The 27,124-nt window shown below is 45.6% G+C and overlaps 1 protein-coding gene across 1 annotated transcript in view; it reads right to left on the bottom strand.

Annotated features, from left to right (window-relative positions):
* CPZ (carboxypeptidase Z) overlaps positions 1-25,771 on the bottom strand; it is a 36,181-nt gene extending 10,410 nt beyond the window's left edge. The window contains exons 1-7 of the mRNA XM_069794599.1: positions 25,303-25,771; positions 13,197-13,220; positions 11,589-11,963; positions 10,590-10,802; positions 8,271-8,467; positions 7,155-7,316; positions 141-299 (exon numbers count right to left, since the gene is read on the bottom strand). Of these exons, the coding sequence (XP_069650700.1) occupies positions 141-299; positions 7,155-7,316; positions 8,271-8,467; positions 10,590-10,802; positions 11,589-11,963; positions 13,197-13,220; positions 25,303-25,390 (1,218 nt within the window). The 5' untranslated portion in view covers positions 25,391-25,771. The remainder of the gene's footprint in view (positions 1-140; positions 300-7,154; positions 7,317-8,270; positions 8,468-10,589; positions 10,803-11,588; positions 11,964-13,196; positions 13,221-25,302) is intronic.
* Positions 25,772-27,124: the final 1,353 nt, after the last annotated feature.

The raw sequence follows: 27,124 nt of genomic DNA, 5'->3' as shown, positions 1-27,124 counted from the left end.
TACATACTTGCATGCATACATATACACACATGTATACAATCTAAATAAATCAAAGTTTGTTACTTGTTAAAAGAAAAAGTTTCCATAGTTCCACATGTGAAAGCCATATCGATATGCTCACCTTGCAAAAACAATATTACCTTCTCATCAGGTGTAGGGGAGAACATTTTTTCTTCCATAGGATGCCTTGAATAGTCGTAAGGATAGGTCACAACCAGCTCACCCCCATGGAGGCTGGCAGAGAGCACGAATGGGATAGATCTCAACCACTTCATGACTGCTTTCGTCTCAGGGGCCACCTGAAATCCAGGAGAAAAAAAAAGCAAGCTGTGAGTAGTCATGCAGCTCTGAAGGGATTTGATCCTGGGCAGGATGAAGCCCAGAAGAGAAGGCAGTGTGTCAGAAAGGAGAATGCTGAGGCTTTTTGGCTTTTCCATCCCAAAGGTTAATGGGGGAAGAGCCTCAGTTTGCTCCAGGGAACAGATAAGACACACTATTCATTTTGGAAAAAATGAAAAAAAAAAAGAAAGAGAAACTTTGACAAAAGAATAACTTTTTATTACAATGACATTTTCAGCAGCTGAAAGTGATGATAGCAGCATTTTAGGCTTGAAAAATTGTGGCGTTGTACCCCTACTTGCAAACCAAACTCCTTATTGGATTTCATCTCCGAATCAGCAGGATTTACTTTGGACGGGTAAACTGGAATATGGGGATCAATTTATAATTCTCAGCACTTTTTGGAAATACCTTGTCTCATTTGCTATCCTTTGGTCCAGGTTCATCTGCAAATAAATGAAACCTAACGTCTATAAAACACAGCCATGACTGCAGTCTACCTGCAGTGAACTGCGGCAGTTAAGTCACAAAATTTGTCTTTCTGACAGTCCCTGCTCAGTAACGGTGGCCAAGGGAGCGGGCACTGGACTGCCAAAGCTGCCCAGGCACCCACCTCGCCCCTTCACCCCTTGCTCTGGGGACCCGCTCCGGTGCGAGTTAATTCTTAGGGGTAACAGTGTCATCTGGTGGCCGGTCCCTGCAAGCCCAGACACACGCCAGTGCCCTCGGAGGAGGCGAGGGTCTTTTTCCTTGCAGCTTGTGAAGTTACCAGGGGGAAAGTGGGTGAGGGCAGAGGCTGCTAATCCGGACTCCGCTTTGCACGAGTGCAGATACGCAGGTTTTTAAAAAAATTAGCAAGATCCGTTATGGTGGACTTAGTTCAGCAGCTACATAAGACTGCTAACATTGCATACCACCCTTTGCTTTGATTCCATCAGCCATTAGAAAATCATCCAGCCAGGGTCCCAGAGTGGCTAATGACCAGTAACAGTGAATCAAGTCAGCAACGTGCAGGAAAAAAGCACAAAACAAACAAACAAAACCCAAACCAACCCAACCAAAAAACCTAAAGACCTATACATTAGATTTGCAATAGTAGTAATTCCTGTTTTCTTTGGATCAGTCCCGAGTCTGCTATTGGTAAATCACAGCTTTGGAGACGGAGTGGGTAACACAAACAGGTGTGGAGCAGAGAAAAACACTGTGAAGCAAAGCTGCACCATGGATGTATTACAGCTCCCAGCAAGGAGGTAGAAAGCAAACAGTTTGAGGAAAAAGCCATGTCTAAATACAGTTTTACCTGGAATGATTTAAGAAGACATCACCCTGCCCATTTCTGACCTAGGCAGGAGGCTACCTCCCTTCAGATGCCATAGTTATTAACTGAGTCCTCCTAGTTTTCAGGTTTCCTTAAAATGCCATTCTGTAGTTGTTGAGCTGAACTAGTCCTTCCAGCCACTGCAGAGGTGCTATTTGAAAAGGCTGTACCTTGTACTTGGGAAGAAATAGGAACCTGAGGGTTCCCACTGCTGTAAGGTGAATCATTAAAGCAGTAATTTCTGGTTAGTGTATGAACACAAGTCAGATTGTGCCACTTGTCCTCAGGAGAAACAGGCCAGGTCCATTTTATCTGTCAACCTAGCAGTAGCCTCTGAATCTGTGTGTCACTACGCTTTCAACCTCGGTATTATAAACAGGCAACTTAAATGTAAGATGAGATGTAACAGGTAAAGTCTGACCAACTCAGAAATGCACAAAATGCACTTTGCACACCAGAAACCTAACTAAGTTTTTTTCATAACTGGGAAAATTACACACAGATTTTCCAGGAAGGGCATGACTTGAAAAACATTTTTTAAAAGGCAGGTAAAGGGCATCCTGAAAGGAAAGGACAAACGCTCTGCACTTTTTGCAGTCTCACACAGCCGCTGACACAACACAGAGGTGGGAGAAGAAAACAGCCCACCAGGCTTTGTGACAAGGAACCTGGCAGTGTTCGAAGGATGTTTCCTGCAGCAGTCAAAGTATTTGCTTTTCTGGTCTTTGTACAGTGGATTGGTCTGATAATGACCTCCATCCCATGGGAATTTGGGACTGAACCAGCCACTCCCACCTGAACCCCAAGGGTGCTTTGTTCATCCTTTGAGCCCATCTCTTCTGAAGAGACGAGCCCGGGTGGCTTGTAAGGGGCTGCGAGCAGCACTGCCTGCCCCAGGGATCCCTGTTTGGGGGTTCATGGGGTGGCTGAGGATCTGGCACCGAGCCCGCGCCCTCCAAGCCCCGCAGCACCGGCACTGCCCAGGAGGGTGCTGCCCCAAACTCTCAGCAGCTCCCTGCCCTGCCTGCAGCCGCCCCAGCTCCCGCTGCCCAGCCGGAGAGGGCATGCCTGATGCCAGAATCAGCCCTGCTTCCAAACAGCAGTCTTGGGCCTCGATAAAAAGATTTTTAAGTTGCTTCTGCAACTGAGTGGGCAAGGGTGAAATGCACAGTTTTATTCAGAGAGCTCCTAAATTCAGTCCCTCCCCCTGATTAGCCAACTCGCTTGCTAGTTACCTGCATAAGCCACGAGACACTGCTGTGCCACAGAGCCAACGTCTTATTGAAGTGAAGTTGTGGAAAATCAGGAGTTTCAATGTCACTATTTTTATCCTAATAGCATTTCAGTGACATCATGTACAGTGATTAAGGCTTTGAAATGTGTACATCCTGGTTCAGCTCCACCAGATGAGCTATCTGTGTCACTCTGGCCTTTGACTATTCATAGACTTCTCCTTTAATGTGGGTTTTGTGGGCTTTGATTTTTTTTTTTTCACCAGGGCTCTTGCTTTTTCGTCAGAGGAGATCAATTTTAAAGCATCCATCTCACAAGAACAATTTGAGGCACAATTAGAAAACAGCTGAATTATTTCTGCATAAGTACAGGGAATGGCCACTACCCTTTTTAAACCTGAATCTCATTTCTGTCGATTATACTGCAATTAGTCACTGTCTCCATGGCTTTCAAAGATTTCTTTTTTCCCTTTTAGAAGCAACCAGACTCATTTTCCCAAAGACTATGCCAGCCTTCACTGGCACATACTTCTAAATTCTGTTTGAATCAAGCCAATTTAACTGACTTCATTTCAGATGAAGCCTGCAGCCTCTCAGTCTGAGCCCTCAGACCACTTATTAAAATAATTCATAATAGTGGGGAACAAAACACACCGTACAGCAAGGGTTACGGAGAGGCAAGAGCTCTCCTGAGTCTATGGGATTGGCTGGGAGCTCACTTTCCATTTTCTGATCTTTATACAACACCCTGCAATACTCAGATAACTGCTTTAATAAGGAAGGTAATAAACACTATTAAGTAAATGAAAGCTGAGAGGCTGGTGTTGAAACATCCAATCTAATGCTTTTGCATGCACAAAGCCAACTACTGTAAGAGCCACGGGTTCATCTGCCTGACAAAATTGAAGCTCATTATGGGACAGCTGGTTTGGCTGTCCTGTGATACCACCAGCAGAGGAGAGGGACACGAGGCTGTGAGACCGCTTCATGCCAGGTTTCTGAACCACGTGAAACTGCAGCCGGCGAGGAGGTTTTTGTGGTGCCATCCAGGTCACGGGCAAATTGGTTCCCACATTTGTTCTGCAAAGCATATGGATTTGGAGATGCTTCGGGTGTTGTTTAGGTCAGGACCCACTTTGAGGTCAGGAGAGCATCTAGAGGTTCCCTGAGGAATGAATCACTGGACCACCACCTTATTTCAATTTCTCCTTCAAGAACAAGAAAAGGTTTGCAGGAAAAGGGATGTATTTATAGCCCCGGGTCTGCACCCACTGAGGCAGAGCTCAGACGGAGGGTGGTTGTGTGCCAAAGGCTTCCTGGTCCCCCGTCTGTGGTGACAGACACCCCGGGGTGACCAGCACCCTGCAGCTGGGGCAGAGCTGGCCGCAGCGGTGGGGGGAACTGTGGGAGAAGTGTTAGGCTGTCTCCATCCAGCCCTCTATAAACTGTTATGATGTTACGCAGCATCTAAGAAAGCTAAATACATGGTTGTAAAAATGACTTCTGCGAGTGGCTGTCTACCACCGACCATCCCAAAGACCATCAGAAGGGCCAGGGCAGAAGCAGTACTCGGGGAGGGAGCGGGGACATTAGAGCCACAAAATCCAGAGAGTTACGGGGACTCTGGGCTGCGCAGTGTGAGGCAATCTCACAGCTTGCACCAGGCACTGGCACAAAGAGGGGTCAAAGCCATGTTTGTCCTTCCTCAGTGGTGCTTGGGCCTTCAGCCCTGCACCTCTGGATGCAGACACCAAGCGAGCCCACGGCTGGAGGGAGATCTTCATCCTTTCCTTCATGCCTCAAAGTCTGCTGCGTGGCCACTACATCCAGGCTGAAAGGGCAAAAGCAGCCTTCCTGGATACCTCCGCAGAAAACCAAAGGCATTTTGAATTACTTTTTTAGGCATGCCAGGCGCTCCTGTAGCCTGTCTACACATAGCTCAGGGGACAACACAGCCCATGAAAGAGCTCCCAGGAGACTGGCACCCTCACTAGAGATTCTGCAGAGACCCATGCAAAGAAAGGACTCTTGTCTGGTAAGCGAGATGTTGCAGACACAATTTGGCTCATCAGCTATATCTGTGGACAGGCTGGTGGCAGTGCTTGGCAGGAACAGAAGTAAGTGGCTGTGAGTTCGTGTTCCTAAGACAGGAAATATCTCCCTGTAAGCATCTCCCCCAGGAAAGCACATACATCGATGTGGGTCAAAAAGCCTGGCAGATAACAGACCTGCAATTGCGTGGATTGGCCAACCTTGACAAGGTTAAGAGCAAGCCAACACTCGCTCTCAAATCAGGAACCCAGTGAGAAGCTGTTAGCAAGAGAGATGGGCTCTGCAAGAGGGTCTGAAATAGCACAGTGACGCCCAGTAAGCTAGAAACATATATATATATATGTTTGTAATGACTTGTCTTATTATATATTTTTGATGTAGCACGTTCTTCTGAGTAAACAGTACTTAATGTTACAAAAGCTTTTGCTCTATGGGAACAGGATGACAGATACTGAACTAAAATGAGCCATCTTCAAAGAATTGCTGTGAAACACAGGCACCCCCAGCTGAAGTCCCATCTTTAGAGGATGGGGAAGGGGGTTTCCTAAAAAGAGAACAGGGATGGCTCCAAGACTCAGTCCTACGTGGGAAAGCAAACCTGCTGGGAGACCAGGTAAGACTCTGTAGTGCATCCAGCTCAGAGCTCACACCTGCAGTGCGCAGGTCCCCTCTGCAAACAATGTGGTGTCAAGCCAGGTATCTGCAAGGCTGAGCCTAATCCTGCTCCCAAGATTCTCCGTATTCATTCATACACCATTCATTTGTTGAAGAAAAGTTTCAGTTTGATATCTATACATGGTTCTCAGATGCACAGCTATGAAAACTACTATACACAAGCGGAGTGAATCAAAACTATTATCGCTCTAGACTTTTCTCCTAAAATCCCCTTTTGTTCCAGCTGTTTTCATTGGACCTTAGACTCTTCTCCACATGCTCTCAACCCTTCTTTCCCGTCTGAGGCTCTGTACTCTACTTGCATTTACCAGCTCACTGTTATCTGTCATTATTCAGTTAAAAGTTGGAAACTATTAAGCTTGTGACCTTATACTCATGTTGCAATCTAGTGACATGAGCTGGGATCTGTATGATAACATGCATAAAACAGAATAAACTTCTTGAGCTTAGTTATGTCAAAAATCAATGGTCTAATACAGTGTGCATTACTGAGCTTCTCACAGCTTTGCATCCTCATGTGTACCTTATCCTGAGGAAGTGAGGTGCTTTTATCCAGATTTCACTACTGTGAAATGGGGTTTCAAAACCCTGGGGCAGCATCAGAGATGCCTTTGGGAGCTAGACCTGGCCTCATATGAGATCACCTGCAGCAGAGTAGAAAACTGACATATGGTCTCTCAAATCTTCTGCTAATACACCAGCTGCTGAAACAACCCTGTTCCCCACCCGTCTGAGGCTTTGTGCTAGCTATAAAAATTGAATTAGAATAAAATGAGTTTAAAAGCAGCAGAAAAACAGAGCTCCCAACATCAGAACTACTGATTTGGCTTCCTGTGTTTCTTCTTCCAAGGGGAACTAAGTTCCATTGCAAGTTGCTAGTGTTAGGGGCTGCTGGGCTGCCAGTGGCACAGGTAGGACTGAGCTTTGCATTCCTGGACATCACGTAACACGAAGCTTAGTGGTGATGAGTGCCAGGCCCTGCAGCGCTGCCTCCATCCTGCTCCCTGGGACTGGAGGCAGCAGCAACTCTCCCTTCCAGTACCACTGCAGCTTGACAGGCTGTTTCCATTGCTCCAGCTGGTTACAGTCACTTATAAATATCCTTTTTGTGGAAGTTGATGCCATACAACTTCACATGAAGCCTTTGTATGTTCTCCAAGACAGAAACTGCTATTGCATCAAACCTGTGCAGAGCTTAGTGTAATGAGAGCCAAATCCATTAAGTCTTTAACATGCTACCACAGTTTAAATCACTAATAATGAATCATTACACCCTTGTGACCCTCTCCTAACAGTCATTAGTCTTAGTCTAAAATAGAAAAATCCAAATTATCCGCAAATTTTCCCAATGATTTGTGACACCTGCCTCTTTGGCCAGACCTACACCATGAATTTTCATGCCAATTCTGAGCCTGTCCAGTTTAGACCTACTTATAAAATCTGATTGCCAGAGAATAACGTCAGACCAGGCAATCTCAGTTTCTTAATTCCTGAATTGTTCTGTAGTATACGTGATTTATAAAATCTGTAATTCATACCTTACCCCACCAGTAGGATTGTGGAATGGGGATGTGGTCAAGGCGGGCCCCACGAATCCCAGCTCTGCTGTAAGCCTCAGACGTCAAATCAGGGAAATTTCTGTTCAGGTCCAAGTTCTGAGCTGTCTGTCGTCCAATGACCCATCCATTGTAACCAGCTCCCTAATTTGTAACATAGAAGCCAAACTCAGAATTACTTTCTGTCTCAAAATAACACTTTGTGCAAATTGTTTAAAATGCCATTTTAATCAAGGGGAAGTTTTAAAAGAAGTGAACTGAAGATGTCTGTCCTGTTAAAAAACCACACATTAATCATTTTTTATCCCCATGAACACTAACGCACTAACTAGCATGCAGGAAGCATTTCACTCACCAGTGATGTGACTCATGAGAGGAACACAGCAGCTTCTTACTCAGCACAGAGCAGCATGCACAGTGGGTTAGAGGGGGAGAAAAAGAAAATACAGCTGACGCTGTGAGACAGGATCAGGGAGAATGCAATAACCCCAGACTCATAAAACAGACAGAGCTCAGCACATGAGCAAACACAGAAGAAAGGCCTTATTTTTAGGCTAATGGTGCTAGTGATAAAAGTGAGATGAAAAGAAGAAGGTCAGGTAACATAAAATAGAAGACTTGCTTTCACAGGTCTCCTTCAGACACCAGCTGATCTCTGAAAATTGCCATCCATTATGAAAGCATGACAGTACAGAAAATATTCACATTTTATTATAACTGCTCTTTTAAAAGAGGAAGACCATCTATTCCACAGTATTAAACTACATTTACTTATAAAATAATTTAACAGTCATTACAGTGAGTCAGTGGGCATTTTGTTCGAGAACTGATAGCAGAGAGGGCTAAATGTGTGAAAAAGTAAGTCATGCCCACGTCATTGCATGCAGGCAGCAAAAATGACAAACATGGCTCTGATTTCCTCTTAGCTCTGTTCACATCATCTTTGGAAAGCAACCTACTGCCAAACCAGCCTGGGATTCTGGCTGCTGATTATTAACATTCCCTCCCATATGTGACATTCCCTCCCAGTTTGTCCCTTCCCATGGGGAATTTTAGAAACATAAAGCCCTGAACATTTCCTTATAAAAAGTCTTTTACCTCTTCTGCAGCCAGTTCATACCCATCAGGGTTGAGTGAAGGTAGGAGATGAATTCTGGTATTATTAATCAAGGTCTGGATGCGAGGGTTCCCGAGAAGATACTCCGAACACAGATACTGTGCGAGGTATATTAGCAGTTCTTTCCCCACAACTTCATTTCCATGCATATTGCCAATGTACTTAAATTCTGGCTTGACTGTGGAATATGAAGTAACGAGAGGCTTTAATTTGATTATACCTGGATGGCTTCCAAAAGCAGAGTAACCCAAATAGCTTACTGATGAGTCAGAAAGTTTTATTTACACTAATTTGATGCATATGTTCCTGTAAATAGCACACCAGTTCCAGGTGAATTTCTCTCCATTACAAGTCAGTTCAGCGACAATTTGAATAGTGTGAAATCAAGTAAGTCCATACTTAAGTAAGAGGCAATTGTTGCTCTGAGCTTTTGCTGGACCCATCATTAATTGTGAACAAAGAATGCTGCAACAAAAATGTCAAGCCATGGCTGGCAAGGAACAAAATACACCCCTGGCACTCTCACTTACCTTGGGCAGCTTCAATGTCTTATATTGTCACAGATCCTAGAAACAACCTGCAGATGTGTAATATATTACCCCTCTATTTGGAACAGAAATTAGGTCGTGCATAAAAAGTGGCTTTTAGGCTAAATAGCCTTGGAATAAGACTATTAGAAACATATAACTTCACAGTTACCCGCAGTTATTCTCAGTTTCCATCCTTCTTCAGAGACTAATGGAAAGTAGAAAATAGATGCACGTTGGAGACACCCTTTCCCATCTATCCTTTCATCTTTGTCTTTGATCCTGGCCAGCCTCGAGCACCAGACACTGGAGGAGAGGGCTGGCACACAGCTATTATGCCAGCTTGCTCAGGCTGGCAAAATCTCCAACTCTAGAGCTATTTCCACCCTCTTTCATGTTATCCTGAGCAGCATGAAGCAGCAGATTTAGAAGGAAATGCTAGATAACATGTTAAACTACCATCTTTTATCATGCTGTATCACAGTTTTAATTGAAAAGCCTAATTCATAGGCTTTGTGTTTTCCTGGCAAATGGAGTATCAGCTTGAAAAGACACCTGCAATTTCTTTTCTTTAGACAAGAGAGGAAGGGTGATAGGCCAGGAAATAGTAATGTAGACCTTTGCTCTGTTAAAGATGTCTACTGGGATCCTGACCAAGTTTAAAGGCACCTCAAAGCACCTCTATACCATACAAGGCAGCATGGCCAGGAGTAAACAAAGCTAACACCAGTCTTCACCGTCTTCTCTGACTCCCCTGCAGCATAGCACACAGAGGACACAGTAGCTTGACCTGAGATGATAATCTCAATAAAGTATTAAGTCAGGAGTAGTTCAGCTGTGCTGCACCACTGAGGCTGCTTTGATGCTGGAGCTGGTCTGATCAGAAGCAATCTGAGACTCTTGGTATGCAGCAATGGCCAGACCAGTCCACCGGATTCAGCCAGGTACTATATTTGAGCAGGGAGCTGGTAACTGGAAAATACTACCTAATACTCCCCAAGAAAATGATCTACATTTTGAAGAATTTAGAACATTTAAAAATCTGGCCCTTGCTGTCTCAGTGATGAATCTACAAAATAGAGATCAGCACTGTTCCCCTTTGCAGAAAAGTTGCGAGGACTCATATCCTAAAGGTGTTCAGGTGCTCTGATAACATAAATTCCTGGTATGTCTCACCTGTTATGCTGACAGGTATTGCACTGACCTGAATCTCTGGTCAGGAGGATTGTTTTCTGTGTTGCATTGCCCTTTTTTGATGTCAATGTCCTTCTATATCTGAGGCCTTCTCACAAGTTGCATGTATTTTAGGATGTGAAGGAGTATGTTTAGACTAGGGACAGGCATTACTTGTAGGAAGTGTGTAGGGTTTGATGGTACAGCGATAAATAAAAGGAGACTGAGAAAGTGGTAGATGATGGAGAAGGCAGGTCAGTAACAGAAAACTATCCCAACTTCTTTGTACGCTGGGTACAATGGTGGCACAAATAAATAATAGCCATATCACTGCAACCAAGTACTCCGTCATACATATAGGAACAAGGAATGTCAACCGTGGTCATAAATGGAGGTCAATAAAGTTAGGAAATTGCAACCAGACTGCAACTGCTATAGTGGATCATCAGCTATCACTGTAATTCAGGAAAACATAGGAGGAGAAACGTATTTGAATCAATATTTTTTACAGTTTAAGTGATATCCCATGAAAAGGACCTGTTTTCACTCAGATAATCTGGACTCCCCTCAAGCAACCTGATCAACACTGATATAACTCACGCAGTTCATGGTGTCCAGGCTTGGTTGAAAACTCAATCACAAGAAGATCCTTCCCTTCAAAACTGCGACCTATGCTGTAAGTTGTTGCAATATGGGAGCACTTAGAAGCAGTCTTCTTCAATGTGCTCACCATTTGGGAATATGAATGGTGTTTGAACTGAATAAAAGTTCCTGGCAAGTCTGAAGGCAAATCTTCTTCAACATCTACTTCTCCTGTGAAGAAAAGTTGTAACACAGTGTTTAAAATCATGGTGCTCAGAGGATTGTATGAATGCCTGCACTTTTCTGCGAAATACCTTTTTCAGTAGTAGAATTATAGAAAATACAGCTGTAATCAAAACTTTAAATCTATGTAGTACATGCTACACTGTTAATTGTGGCATATTTTGTTTGCAATATAATGCATATGCACACAGACAAATATTTTGTGCAACAACAAGTTATAATTTGTCCTTTGGCATGCTTAGCACATTTTAGTCACAAAATGTACAGATTTTTCCCTTTGAATGTGGTGAATCAAACTCATTTTTTATGAGATTCATCTGTCTTCAGCTATCTGGATCTTCTTCATCCAAACAAAAATTTGTGACAATCATTAATGAGATTATTTTAATGAGCTGTTAAGCTTGTCAAGTAGTCATGAATTTATGAGTGCATTAAAGTTTCAGTTTTTAAATAAAATATTTCAAATATACGGACAGCTATCATACAGGGCAGGGCTTATTTAAATGCACATTGGCAGTCTCAACATCTAGTTCTGAGCTGCTTGTCTTGATGCTCTTTGTATACGAGGGAGAGAAACAGATGCTTCTTGAGCACAGTTTAATTAAGTGTTTAAAATAGGTGGAACAAAATGAATCACACCTTACAGGCGTCTATAAAGACGACAAGCTGAGATGACAAGCAGTGAGGTTTTGTGCCATAGACATGTCAAGCTGAGTGAGATGAGACCCTTCCCACCTAGACGAGTAAATGTGTCAGCAGAGTTTCCTTCCTTACCTCGCAGCTTTGCCAGGGGGTCAAAACATCCCTCTTCTTCCCCAGCGAAAAAGCGGTCACAGTCTAAGAAGTAGGGCCAAGCCATGTCTATTGCATCAAAGGCAGGGAGGCAATTTTTTTTCAGGTTTTCACAGACATGCCTGCAGGGCTTTATAACTTTGTCCTTTTCGCACTGTGGGGCCAGCACTGAGCAGCCCAGGAGCCTCAGGTCCGGATTGCATTCTCCCTGGAGCAAGTTATGCAGCACGCTGATGAGGATGTACTCGGAGCTGTACTCAATCACTTCTCGAGACTTCTGATCCAGAAAATTAGGATACATCATTTGAGTATAGGCAACATCAGTACAAGAACTTAAGGCAATGTCCACGCATTTTGCTATGAAAAGATGAACATACAAAAAATAACTTGCTTCACTGACACTGAATAGTTCAGAGACAACATCACAAATAACACATTCAATGAACTTATTTTTTTGTTCACGGATAGACTGGAGACAGTTTGCAATTTGATGTCTAAAACCACTTATAGAAAGATGATGGAAAGTATGCTTGGTCTGGAGATTGATTGCAAACAGCTTGATGCAAGTAGATGTCATTCAGAATTCAAATGCTATCTGACAAATTGCTGGGGCATCAGGGGCTATCTGATTGATAAGCACTGTTCCTAAAATAAGATTTATTTTGTTAATTCAATACCTGAACAGCAATGAAAGGACAAATCCCTGGCCAGAAAACACTGGAGTACCAGCCCACATGGGAGGTCATTGAACAAACAGCTTGGAAACCACCAAAATTAATAAAGCCTGATTTCCAAAGGAAAGGCTGTCTCATACTCAATTAAATCTTCTCTGATTTAAATTAAGAATATAGTTTGAGCGTATTAAACACCAGAGAATACATAAGAGAGAAAAACCCCTGTTGAGGTGTGAATTTGCTGGTGTTTAACATGGGAAAAGCTCAGATTCCTGAATAAAGTGTATTTGTGAGATCACTTTCTCCCCTGTCCTTGCATTTTGGTATGGATTCATGGAGGAGGTGTGATATCATACAGATTTTTTTTTCTTTAGTGGGGGAGGTATCAGTAAGATGTCTCTCGTCTTTGCTTGGCCCCACAAAATTTGTAAGACTTTAATATCTCTGAAACTGCAACCCCTCTGTGAAGTTTGATTGAAATTGCCCAAAGAGATCAAAAGTTATTCTGACTCTTAACTTACAGGCAAGCAGGCCCATAAATGTGCTTACATGTATATGCTTATAAACCTAATACATTCTAAACAATCAGGTTAAGAGGTCTTAGGAAGGATAAATGTCGGTAATACCTTCAACCCACTCAGAGGTGAAAAGGCAGTAATAGAGAGATGTCTCTTCATAAAAGTACTGGATATTATAGTAATGGGCCTATGTTTGAGCTGCCTTCTCTTGCTAATGTCTCTGGCTGATAACAAATACCATTGTCACAGCAGCAAAATCCTCCCTTATGTGAAAGAGGTCATCTATCTAGGAACAAGACCTATTCTAGCACCAACATTAGAAAACCTTTCAGGAAATAATGAAGAAATACTTAAAGTTTCGAGATTCTCCAAGGACAGCGACCAAAGTCACACCATACCTTTCTGTACAGTTTGGCATTGACCTGCAAATAAAGAGGGAAAAAAAAGCATTATGGGGCAGGTATCCATGGTACCTCCCTCATGTTGGGATTTGTCCGATCTGGTAGCCCCACAGAGGCTGCTGCAGCTCTATGTCCTGGGGTCCAGCCATACCAGGGACAAGCACGTATTCCCACCAGGCACACGTTACATATATACACATAGAGAAAACACAGTACGGGCAAACATAGCACCGAAAGCATCATCCTGTTCCCCTTTCTGGCTAATCAGGATAAAAGACCATTGATGGAAAAGAAGTACAGGTGGATCCCTCCAGTAGCTCAGCTTAGACACACTGGAAACCCAGTAGCTAGGCTCAGTTTACCCAGTAGCTGGCCCCTGGATCCACTGATTTCCCAGTTGCCTCATGCGCTGACGCACATGCTGGTCTCCCTGGTAGCTGGCCCAGACCTAGGGTCTCACTGGTAGCCAAGCACCAGACACTGTGGTCTTCCCAATAGCTGGCTTGGACCTCCTGGTTCCTCCAGTAGCCAACTCCAAGACCTTCTGGTCTCTTCAGTATCCAGCCCAGGATCACAGCCGCTCAAATACCTAGCTTCCAAATCTTTTGTCCTGTCCACTGCTAGTCCAGCTTGGTGTTTGCTAGCCATTGCACACACTGACATACGCACACAAGGCACGTGCACTCAGGTCCCTCCAGCTGCTGCACCCCAGGCAAACAAGCCCCTCTGACCCATGGTCTCACACCGGTCACTGGCATGTGGAGCCCCATACACCCCCATCCACAAACAAAAGAAAAGAGACCCTTACCCAGGCAAGAGTTGGAAATGGAGTTTAATAAGAAGACAGGACAGACTGCAGGGGTCAGGTGGAGTCATGGCCAGACAAGCACACTGACCAGCCAGTCTTTGATCCACTTTTAAAAGGAGGACTTGACGATATATCTGAAGTGTAGTTGTGTAAGAAATCAGGCCTGTGTTTGAAACAGACGTTGAGCTGCCTAGCCCTGACAACTTGACGATATTTCTAGGCATGCTTAAAAACTGTAAGTTAGGTGCCTAGGAAATTTCACTAATGAAAACGTAGGTCTTTAGTAATCTGGTTTAGTCTAAAAGCCCATGTGAGTCCTTCCGTACGTACCAAGATGCCTTATGGATCTTCCCCTAACAAATCTATTGGTCCCGCACAATGCTGTGCAAACCTTTCTTGTAAAGCAATTAAGCCTTTGGTGGATATGAGGGGATGTATTTCTTCCCCATCCTACTTCATTCTAACTCTAGCACCAGCATTTTATAATCCTTTTAATAACATCTTAAAACTAATTATTTCCCTCCCCAACTACTCTCATGGGAAAGCTTTTCCAAAAGCTCACTCCTCTAATGGCTAGAAATTGCCTTTTAATTTCCTGCCTAAAAGTATTCATGGCCAGTTTATATCCATGTGTTGTTGTGCCAGCATTGTCCTTTAGCTTAAATAGCTTTCTGCGCTCCCTGGTGCATGCCTTCATCATGTGTTTGCAGAGAGCAATTAGATCCCCTTAGCTTTCTATTTACTAGGTCAAATAAATGAAGGTCTCTTGATTTTGAAGGAATGTGGTTTGATGACGCGGGAGAGGCCTCTTTTGCTCCTGTAACCAATGATTCTCTATTGCCCTTCTCCAATATTGGCAACTAAAGAAAAATATTGCTGCCAGGGTATCAAAGCTGTTTTCACCAGCGCCTCATAGGAGCTAAGCCATGATGTGCAAGGTTTTTAAACACCAACAGGTCTGCTTTCCTTGTGATGTATTGGGGATCTAGCTATGTTGCTATTTCTTCTAACTCTCACTGGGGGCACAGGCATCTAGCTTCTTGCTCAGTGAATTGAGCATTTGTCCTTGTAAGACCAAAATCATTACGTTTTCTTTTTTTCCTACTAAGGAATGTTTAAACTTCTACTCCCTGCATATTTGTTTAAATGTAATCATCTGCATATGTGTTGCTAATGAGTTGATCATTCTTTAGCCAAAACAAAATCATTATAATGAGAACAAAATTAACCCTGGAATTTTATCTTGGAGGGAGACATTTAATTGGAAATGAGTCTGGTTCTATATTACGAATTGTCATTGATCCACATTACCTCATAAAATAAATGAGGGATCAGAACTAGCAGAAACAGCCCATCTCCAACACCAGCAAGTGCTGGTAAGCAGCAAGCTGGAAAAAATTATATCCATACAAACTCCTTTCCTGGCTTGGTTCATTATGCTAATAGCAATAAACAATACCTGGTTCATCAACAGTGCCTTCCGTTATAGGACTTCAGTGTTTCCCTTAGTTAGACACAACCCCCTCAGTGAGTTAGTTATTAAGGTCAAGGCATTTCTAAAAAAGCTTCATTGCAGCCAGACACTGCATGTAGTTTTACATGTGGGGATAATCAAGGAATAGCATTTTGTACAATGCTAGCTGGGAGAGAGAAAGGAGTGCTCTCTCGTTAGTAAGAGCTCCAGCAATAAACCCTGCTGATAAAACTGGATGTCACTACCTCCCTGAGTCTGGATAGTCTTATATCCTAACGCCATCACACCCTTGGAGCGATGGCGTTGGACACAAGTTTGGAGCCAGCCAAATGGTCCACACAGAGGGGAAAACTTGGCGTGGAGGGGACTGGCTTGAGTTCAGCCACATTCCAACGAGCAGAGTGACACTATCTCTGGTTATCACCAGCGTCATTAGCAATGAATCCCCTTCATTACCTTGCAGGCTGGCAAAGAAACATCTGATGCTTTTTTTTCTCCTCAGCAGAAAATGACTGTATTGTAGCTATTATTTTAAACTAGAGGGTCATATATGCTGAGCGCAGTTCTTCATGGGTTCATTTGGGGAGTATGAGTGGTCTTCCTACAACTGCTCACGTTTCCTCAAAAGTAAGAGGCGTTTCCTCAAAAGTAAGAGGCATTTCCCCTCTGCTGGCTCTGTGACCAAGCTACAAATGTCCTTTTTGTTTGTCTCTCCGACATGCACTGATCAAATAATGAAACTGAGGCACACACGATCTCCCAGACCACTATTACTGTGCGGGAGTGCTATAGCCATCGGTCAGTTTGATACGTGGCACAAACCTGTTCTCAATGGTGTCTCAGTATTTTGCTTATTCAGCTGGAACAAAAAGGTACTCTAGCAACACACTGGAACAAGCAGAGGAAACCAAAGGGAAAATGCAGCAGGCAGGGTCTGGGCATGGTGCTGTTGCTTCCCCCTGCTCTGGCTCTCCGAACAGCAGCAGTCTTGCTGCATTTAGCAGATGCCTCTTTCTGCCCAGCTGGCCAGAAGGAGAGGTGTTGGAAAGCAATGGATAGCTGATGGAAGAGACTTGCAAAATTTTTGCGAAGTCATATGCTGGGTTCACAAGAGGACTGAATCGTTTTGTGAGCAGGAGTAGATGTTAGCACAGGAGAGGTAAAGACAGCTCTGGTTTCAGGCTGTCTGCTACCTGGCTTCTACACTTTGTTATTTTTACCATACTTACAGGCAGATGCAGTCTATAAAGTAACATGGCTATTACTCATTAACAAAGACGCTGACTGAAGAGGATAGATTTATTTTTCAGATGAGGAACCCAAATCCATATGAACCTTTCCTATGGCAACTGAAGTTGTTCATCTCAGTATGTGATAAGCAGGGGTGATTCTTCAACACAGGATAAAGCTTTTCCACTACTTTTGGCTCAGGATGTCTCTCACAAACTCAGAACTACCAAGATTCACTCATTGACGAGCAGCAAAACTGACTCCTTCCTCCTGGGTCCTAAACCTAGGGCCTAAGGCTCACATTTTTGCAGCATGCTGTGCTGTTTTCTCTCTGTCTCACTCTGCCAGAGACATCTGTGCAGCTTCTGACATCTCAGAGGCCAGCTCTGCCCAAACTGTAACACCTCTCCCCACCACAGCCCCGTGCAAGCTGCTATATGATCCGTACATCGGCCACAGCTCTGTCTTGTAAACACCCAGGAGTGAAACAGCTTGAGCTTTCAGGTTATCAGGAGTTAAAACACATAAAAGCAAGAGAGGTCTGGTTTATACCAGACCTTGCTTTATAGCGAGTTTTAAATGTGTATGTGTGCTGATGTGGTGTTTGGACTTTTCCTGTGTTTCCTAACGCCGATGCTTGCATATGTTTTGGAGGGTGCGGCTCTGCAAGGGCCAAAGATAATTCTCCAGTATGTGTACTTATATAAATAAGTGTGGATGCACGTAGCTGGGCCAGAGCTTGCCTGTCTGGAGAGCAGGCGGCAGGAAACTCTCCGCGGCCAGCTCCCGAGCTGCAGCTGCACGCTCTGCTCCCGGAGCCCTGCACCCGCAGGTCTGGGTCCCTGCACACAGAAATGGCCAGCAAATCCCCATCCCCACCCGTCAATACCTAGTTTCGTCAAAGCTCAGGCAATGCCAGAAGAGTTCAGCCACTCCCTTTCTCTTTTTTGTAAGAGGAGTGACAAGCAGTGATATACGGAGAGTTTCTCAGGTCTCCAGATAAACTTGGCAGGCTTCAGTCGCTGCTGCTTCTGTGCTTGAAAGAGCCTAAAGCTCTTCCATTTTTTGAGCAGAGGCTTCGCTGGGCTCAGAGGAAGACAGTGCCGCCTCCTCTCGTAGTCTCATCCGTGGACAGGTTGGTACAGAGAGACCTTTTTCTTCCTGACCCAGAACAGCCTTTTCAATTTTTTATGTTTATTTTTGTACTCCAGCTATTCCACCAGAGCTACAAAAGTCCTTTCAGTAGCACAGCTTCTATTTAAGATTATGGATAAAATAACTTATTGAAGAGAAAAGCCATTTCAAGCTTTCCGAGCCCTCTCTATAATATACGCTTCTGGTTTTAATTTGCAAAGGCAAGCTTGAAAATCTACAATGCAGCACATACATATTTTACTGCCAAGCTTACATTTTTTCCCCTTGATGATTCAGCACTGAAAGAAGCAAGCTGCTGTGATTAACCCTAACCCAGACAATAGAGCTCAACAGCTACTTCCAGTGCCATGGCTTGGCTGCTTGCCTTTTCAAGAGCAAAGCCAACAGGAGACTTGCGTGCTTGAGAATATGGAATAAGCACAAGGGCCAGTCTTAAATTCAAAATATCTAAATCATTCAGTGAGGCTTACACAACTGCATTGTTATGACTGACAGATCGAACAAGATTAGATAATTTATCTTGCACAGACCAGCACACCCCCTGCTAGCTTTCTGGGTTTCTTACAATACTGTTTTAAACTGGAAGACATATGTATTCATTTTAGTCTGTTTATAGTCAAAACCTCTGCCTTTCCAAACAAAGCATTTCAGTTTCTGATCATATCAGTATTACTCTCCTTGCGGTTCTACACGGTTCATCGAGTCAGTCTTTGCAACGATCAACTGCCTTGTAACACTGAAGAGACAAAACTTGATATCAGCGGTGATATGCAAACACTGCTGGGCTGTACCATTTTGCAAAACATTCCAACAGCACCTGCAAATGGCAAAGCACCGCCTGCCTCTGGAGGCAGCTCCCGGCTACAGCACCAGAGGACAAGAGCAGGACAAGATCCATTCTAGAATACTGTAATGGGTCAGAATCACCAGGAGGAGGGTGCAGGAGGAGTGCAGAAGTAAGGGGACGAGTGGTAGAGGAATGAGGCAGCTGAGTAGCTTGACTGGGGCGAAAATGGTCAAGCAGAAAGCCCAGGAGGGAAGGCAGCTGCATATCTAAGGCATACATGTAGGGGCAGAGGTGGAGAAGATCCCCAGCCACAGAGAAGGAATTCCAGGAAAACCAGAAGAGAGAGGAGTGATTGCAAAAAGCAGCCCACGTGGTTAACTCCTTTTTCTGGATACATCAAAGCTTTTGTGAGTAGAGGACTGAATTCCTGTTACTAATCTTCCACTCCAGCAATTGCGGTAACTGCCCCAGGGGAGCGACGTGTTTGCAAATGGGCAAAAGCAGTATGCAGGAGCCTGACCTGCAAGCAGTGAGACAAGCCCTATTTTAGCCCTGCTCCCTCACATGAAGAAGCCCGAAAGCACCTGAAAGAGATTAATGCCTAATCTGCCTTCACTTTGCAGAGCAAGATCCCAGCAGGAAGACGGAAGCCAGAGTTTGTTATTAATCACCCTTCCTTCTAACCCACCCGCTGCCTGGCATTCGGTTAAACACCCATTTTTATTGAATTCCTGAAGGTGTTCCCACAGCAATGACACTGCAGTCAGCTCTTCCAGAACTGTTTCTCTCACGGGACTGGTCTGGGGCTTGCAAGAAGATGCTGTTTTCCCATGGGTGATGGGAGTTCACGCAACCTGCAGACCACAGGTCAAAATCTGTGCAGAGGCACACCGAGACCTGCCGCTTGGTAACGGCTCAAAGCCACCCTCAGTGGTGGCCAGTAATTCCCCCTTGTTTCTAATTGTCCAGATGCAGCTCAAACAAGGTTGCAGTTGTGGGAGCCTAAAAGAACTGACAAAGAGTATTTCTGTCTGCCTGTCTTTCCCCACTGCCTGTCTTGGTGCCTCTAATGTCAGGATTCCCGAGGTTGCCCCAGCTGTGCCTCTGGCCAGTGAGTGCTGCTCCAGGGAGTCCTCCCAGCTGAAAATCCTGAACAGAAGCATAATTCCCAACCCAAAAAACACTAAATGCCCTTTTTTTGGACTCAGCTGAGATCTTCTCCAAGTTGTGAGGGCAAAATTATTGATTGGCTGGACTGCTACTGAACATGCATTCGCTGTGCAACAAGATGATCTAGAGACATATAGAGACCATCTCGCAGTATGTGTTCAGTGAAGGAAGGAGAAATCAGCTCAGATCTGGGGGATGCTGGTGTTAAAACAACAGCTGGGGAGAAAAGATGGAATAAATCACAAAATCTCTACAACTGTCATCTAAAGGATCCAATTTTTGTCAGGCTGACCAGAGAAGGGTGAAAACACTTATTAGGCTCGTAATCTGGAGGCGTGATGCCTCCAGAGCTTTACTTTGTGACCACATACTCTCTACAGATCAGTTCCCACTGTCTGAGGATGCAGTACTCTCCAAGTGCTTTGGCCAACAGCTTACCACTGAGTCAGAAGCTTACCTTTGAGTAAGTTCAACTCTGTTGAATGCCATGGGACAGAAGATCATGTCTGAAAAATTGGGGTTTGAATCTTTGGTGCTACAACCCTTCCAAAACATTTGCCAAAACGTCATTCCATCCTCTTTAAACACAGCCTATGCAGCCCCCTAGCATAACTCTGTCTTTTCATTAGTTCAGATGTATGAGAACTACTGTAATTAACATCACATCTGGTTCTTCCACAGGTAGTTAAATTTTAGCCAAATGTGGCATTTTTATGTTACAAAAGATTGACAGTTAATTCAACAGCCTTGACTTAAATCTGTGCCTTAATCTCATATTGTCTCCTAGATAAGGGTGTCCTGTTATAACCCTGTAAAACTGAAATAGTGCCAGTTAAATCAATGGAGTTACAACAGGATAAACAAAGGAATTGAAATTTCAGTTTTATTTCTGCAATGGGCAGAGCAACCCTAAGTCCTTAAACTCCATTGATCTGTGACAGCTATGTCCAGTTGGGAGGGTCACTCTGTCCAAACGAAGTTCAGCAGTCATAAAAGCTCTGGGTCATAAAAGCCCAGCGAAGAGACCAGGACATAACCCACCAGTCTCAAACACCATGTTCACAACACGATAGGTGACTTCTGTATGGTACCTCCATGCTCAGCCCCCCCCTCAAATGATGGCACCTGTGACATTTATCCAATGTTTGGTCCAGCCTTGTGGAGGGGATGGCTCTCACATGGCCTGGGCAGCCCAAAGGGGTCCACGGTAGCTATCAGCCAGCCAGCACCCCCAAACGACCACTGATTGACTGTGCGGAGGGAAAGACAATGTCTAGAAATGTTAAAAGGATTCAACCATTAGTGTTACTGCATCTTGCTAAAAGCCTAGCTGTGCCTTAGGGCTGTGGGGGGTTTGTTCAAGTTTTGACTGCTATGTATTTACACACCCACACTTTAAAAATGTCTGAATAACCATTCTGAAGAAAACTTTGCCTTCAGATTAAAATCATGCATAAACTATTTCAGTAGTAAAAGGGTACACCTGCCTGTTATATTTTGACATATAAACTGACTTTCCCCACATAAATAGCTGTTTCTGATCCCATTTCCCATGTTAAATGTAGCTGAAGATCAGTGTTGCTAAAATAATGACTGTGTAGAAATACTAGAGTCAGCGGCGGGAATCCAGAGCAGCTCACATGACTTGGTGATGACAACTGGGTTTACGAGAGCTGGAATTTCTGGTCTCGTGAGTGTGCATGATGTAGATGCTAGTTCTGCATTTTTTTGTTTTGACAAGTCTTGGACACATCCATCTTGGGTGCAGCAAGCAACATTCCTGCAGCACGGGCTTTCCCATATGTGGCGGCACAGCGCTATGGCCACGCTCCATGTCTGCGCCCACCCGTGCCAGCCGCAGCAGGATGGGGACCCAGCTGGCACCCCTGGCCCTGGGGGAGAGGAGCGGAGCCCACCACCGGGTCAGCCAGTGCAGTCACACGCACGAAAGCAGCGGTAGCTGGAGACGCTCTGCTTGTGTGTGCACACAGACATGGCTTTCACCAGGAAACAAGCATTAGAAATGTCCACAGCTGGTGAACTAGTATGTTCAGGTCCCATGAAGCTGGGGCCGACGTGAAGCTCATGGAAGGACGTGGCTTTTCCCTTTTTCCGTTTCGCCTAGCAAAAACCATGGCACACTATGGAGATGAGAGCGGCAGAGAAGAAGAGGGGAAAGGTATAGCACCTATATGTGAAGCCACTTTTTTCTGTCAGTCTGACCTTCCAGAAGACAATCGGCCTTAACGCCACAGCTTGGAGAGGAGCCAGTGCCACAAAATCCGTGCTGGGCTCCAGCGGTAACACAGTACCTGTCCCCTGCCTCCCACCCTGGTGGGTTTTTCCCTCCCCAGCTCTCTTCCTTGTACCTCCCCACTCGTCTCCAGCGCTTAAACTCGGAGACCCTCAGGATGGGGCGACGTCTGGCTCAGGACGAGGGGACCCACCAAGGTGCTTGGGAGAGGAGGATGCCCACAGGCGAGAAGCGTGCCAGCCAGGGCTAGCCCGGGAGCAGCGCTCCAGCTGCTCTCCCACCTCCACAGCTTCCGACCAAAGGGCTCCTTGTCCCCAGCAGTGCCACCCCACAGGCTCTGCCACCACGGACCCCAAACGCCTTTCCAACGCTCGGACGGGGAGCGAGGTGGGGGGACCAAATCTCTCAGGCATCCCTTTGGCGTCTGCACCCAGCCCGGCCCCGGCATCTCCGCCGCAGCGTCTGTACGAGCCGCGGAGCCCACACGGTGGCACCACAGACGGCGGCCGGTGCCCGGTGCCCGGTGCCCGGTGCGAACGGCCCCGCCGGCAGCGGGACCCTCGGCGGTAAGGCCGGGGGGGTTCGCCCAGCGGCTGGAGCAGTTGCCGTGCCTCTGGCCCAGGAGTCCCCGGGAAAGCGTGTTCTGAACAGGAGCGACCGGGGAAGGTTTTACCGCTGGGGTTTTACAGCCTTAGCCTGAGCCCTGGCAGCATCTCGGGGGTACAGCTGGCCCCGGTCGGGAGGAAAGGCACCTGCTTTGGGTGCTTCAGGGCAGGTGACTTTAGCCCCCTTCTACTTTGGTTTTAGTTTTGTCGCCAGTGATGGGAAAGCGCCGCATTTAATTAATTGCCGCTGGAATATGTCAGTCAGCGAGGGAGACCCGTGCAACTCGGATGAAACAGGAACCTGTGCTATTAGCTCCCTCCACCGAAGACCGGCCACCTTTCAGGGCACACATGCTAAGCTGTACTTTTCTCCCCCAGACGAGAGGCTGAGAGGCCAATAAAACTCACCAGGGTCTGGAAGCGCTGCCTCGCAATGGGGCAACAGAGCATTTTATCACTGGGGGAGACAGTGGCTTACTAGCTCCCCAAGGATACAGGACACAGCTGGGGAGAAGGGATCTGCCCTCTCTCAATGCCATGGTTCCCAGCTGCTGCTCAAAAAGGTCCCCACTGGGGATGGATGTGGGGCTGGATGACAGCAATCATTTCCTTATTTTTCTAAACAGAAGAGCACAAAGTATTTTGTAAGGATCTTGGTGTTGTAAACCATGTTTCATCTTGGTTTCTTATTAAAAAAAGCAAAATGAGTCACAGCAGAGCAAATACCACCAAGAAGGCCAGGCAGCCTGCAGAAACCAGCTCCAGCCTTGCTGGGAGCCAGACAGTGGCACTGGTTCCCGCTGCCATTCTCTCCTGTACAAGCAGCTCCAGGCTGGTGTCCCGCAGGGCACCGCAGGTCTGGCCACTGACATACACCGAGATCTGCACAAGGGATCCCAAACCAGGGGAGAACTCTCACTGCTACAGCTGGAGACATAACCGACTGCCCTGGATGTTGAGAGGGGATCCCTGCAAGGTCTGCTGGTGAACACGTGCAGGACTGCGGTCCCCTTTCTTTTCATGTGGCCCGACATGACCTTATTGCCCCTTTAGGAAAGAAAGACCCTTGAGAAATATGGCAGGTCTCTCAATACCCAGGCTGCTACTTTATTCCCTGGTCCAACATCCCTCCAGTGTGAAGGGTGCCCCTTCCTCACATTGCACACCAACACGTGGTGATGCTGACAGCTCACTTTCCCTACCATTAGCCATCCCTCTAGGGCCATATGCAGCAGTCATGTCCCACCACATGCAAGGTGTATTTCCATTGCCTGCCTTTCCTCAAACCCTCCCCTAAAGACAGCACAGTTGCCAACACACACAAAATATTCTGCCACAGCAGAGTTACCCCTTGATGATCCATACGTTTGTGGTTGCTAGGATTAATACCCCATGGCAAAACTTTGATCGGCTAGAACTGGAGCAGAATCATACCTCACAGAGAAAGGGCATGCTGCAAACCACACAGCCTCTTCCTGTAATTGACTGTAAATAGTCTACAACACTTCTCTTTGTGCAGCTTTATCCAAAAATAAAATCCCTTTAGGCTGCGGTAGACCTCACTTTGATGTTCGTGGGAACAGCACTCTCAAATTATATGCAGTACACAGCACATGGATTGCATTGTGTAGCAGTTCAATGCCAGTGACAGTCTATGGCTTATATTTAAGCAGTGAAATATAGTTGAATTTCCTTGGGTAACATTAAGGTCAGCTGCAGGTTAACTTATCCCTTCTTGTGTTCCCATAAAATAAATATTTTTCTGAATCATTTTGAGTTTGAAGCCCCTGAAAACAGTTTCCTGGAACAGACATTGTCACCACACTGGAATTCACTTCTCCACTGTCCCCACATAAATGAAATTTGAATTAAGCCTGCTTGATTAAAAACACCACCTATTTTTAAAAGATACTGTTAATATTTTTTATTAGTCGACTGGTTACTGAACCAAAAGCTTTCAATTCATTTAGCAGCATGTTCCTATCTAACCTTTATTCTAATGGGTAAATGCTTTTCCAGCCAATCAACTCATACAAATTCCATATTGCTTATAGCAAGCTAAAACACACCCTACAGCTGTCAGATCCTAATAAATCTTCTCATACTTTGGACTTGAAATAAGTGACCTAAAGCTAAATGTAAGAAGAAGATTTTTTTTCTTAAGTAGAAAAGCATACAGAAGGTCAAAAGTTCATCTTCTTGCAATCTAGCTACCACATTCCTAGAAGGCAAGGCCAGAGATGGGGCAAATCCTCTGCGTTCCCCACAACAGCGAGGGGGATCCTACTGACTGGGAACTCCGTGAATTGACAGAAAGACACAACTACACACGGCCTTAAAAGACAGTGGTGGGGAAACATTACGTTCCCTTGCATCACACACTTGTTTTTCTGTTGCAGAGCTACACCACCTCCTGCCTTCCCATCCACACTTCCCAAGCACAACCCCAGTTTCATCACTGGCAGTCTGCAGATTTCCAAAGAGCTGAGCTGATCCCCTCATCTCTAGGGGAGAGGGACAGCTCCTGCCTCCCTCACCTCGAAGCTGGAGCCCCTTACTCTGCCCATCTCCAGGAGAAGGAAAGAGAGAAGAAGGGGGACTTTAGGGGTGGTTGCCTTACCTAGGGTCTCCTGGCCAGTTTCACAGCGGGGTGCCGGCTCGGTGGCCTTAAGCAGCCCACCGAGGAGGAGCAGGAGCCTCAGGACCATGGTGGAGCCCCTTGCACAGGCAGCACAGTGATGTGGCACTCGCTGCCCGATGGAGCTGCTCCTCACTCGGAGCCTCAGCGCGGCTCTGGCTCTCCAAGCTACAGAGGAAATCAGTGCACTGCAAGGGCATGCCCACGTCTCAGTATGTGCAGTCCAGGCGTCAGATTTCAGCTAGCATTTGAGCTTGGAAAGCAAAAGGCTTTGAGACAAGAGAGGGAGGAGGAATAAGCTCCCCCTCCCCTCTGCCTCCTGACCGACTCCCTCTTGCAGCCTGGTTTACAATTTCATAAACACTTGGAGTGGAAGGGGGTCCCTGCAGGGATGCGCCCGCCTGCTCCTCAGCCACGGGTCCGACGCCTTTGGTCTTCGGACGGTTTTCCTAAGGGACAGGGGAGCTTCGTTAAAGCACGTCTCGCTGAAGCTGAGAGCGACTGCCTGGAAGAGAGCAGGGGGGAAAGAGAGAGAGAAAAGCAAACAACCGAAAGCAACGTTCCTCCCAAAGAATGGTATTTCATAACCCACTTAACTGGAAGTTTAAAACACAACGTGACAGAGAAAGGACTCTAAGTTGCATCACCTCCAGCACAGTGAGAATGAGAACCCACAAAACAGCCACCAGGATCCCCCTCTGCATGCTCCTCCTGGGCATTTTACATAAGATCCAGCTTACAGAAGCAAACTTGGAGGGATACCAGCCTTTTCTGCCTATCCTTAAAAAAAATAACTTCAAAAAATGTAGATAAGATCCCAGAACAGCAATTCAGGCTTTAACTGGATGGTAAATCTATATTATCTTAAATTTGGGGCACTTTTTTTTGTGGTGGTGTTGTTTCTTTGGTTTTTGGGGGTTTGGTTTTTTTTTTTTCCCCAGAGAAATACGCATTGTATGTTTTTATCCCTATGCAGCAGGTATAGAGGAGAAGTTTGCCTTGGGTAGGATGTGAACTCCTCATTTCTTATCTACACATCAAAAAATATCCTGTATCACAGGAAAAGGAATTTTTCTTCAAAATCTAGACCAAGAGAGAGCAAAGCATCCTATCTTTCCAGGCAGTGCATGTTCCTTTGAGGACAGATACCTGCTTACACATGAGAGCAGAGAATCTGTCCTTGCAGTTGGAGGACACTGGCTCCTGCTGATCACTATCAGAAAGATGAGTAGGAAGTTATGGTGCTATATGATAATGTAATCAAATAAACCCCCTATAGGGGGTCAGAAGCTGACAGGGCAGGAGAAAGCTGTATGCCTCTCAAAAAGCAATTGATGTCTCATCATGTATGGAAAAGGTTACACTGCTAGATGGATTAGGAAGCTCAGGGGTAAAGTACATCCTTGGCTGCTAGGCTCTGCAAGGCAGGGTGGCTTTTCTTGCCTCCAGGAATTCCTACTAGATCCAGAGACTGCAGAGTCTGCCCTGGGAGTAAACAGCACCAAAGCCCATCAGGGTTCAAAGAACAAACTTCTAAGGACAAGAATATTATTTAGCTGCCTTTTTCTGCCCTGATCACACAGCAGCATGTCTGGACTCTCAAAAAAAAAAGATAGTACCAACACAGCTCAGAAAGTGTGGTCTCCAAGGGCAGGAGTACTTCACCTTCTGCACAGCTTCCCGACAGCCTGCGGTCGGCTGCTCTGAATACCAATCTGCCACATTCAGACCTGATGTGCTCAGGTACAGCTGAGGGTAGGGCTGAGGCAAGGCTTGCTGTGTGCCTGGGCTGTGCATTTTGCAT

The sequence above is a fragment of the Haliaeetus albicilla genome, chromosome 1, assembly GCF_947461875.1.
Source record: "Haliaeetus albicilla chromosome 1, bHalAlb1.1, whole genome shotgun sequence".
In the NCBI taxonomy this organism is placed as follows: Eukaryota; Metazoa; Chordata; class Aves; order Accipitriformes; family Accipitridae; genus Haliaeetus; species Haliaeetus albicilla.
Note: the sequence above shows the minus strand (reverse complement) of the source record. Positions and strands in the feature narration are given on the sequence as shown.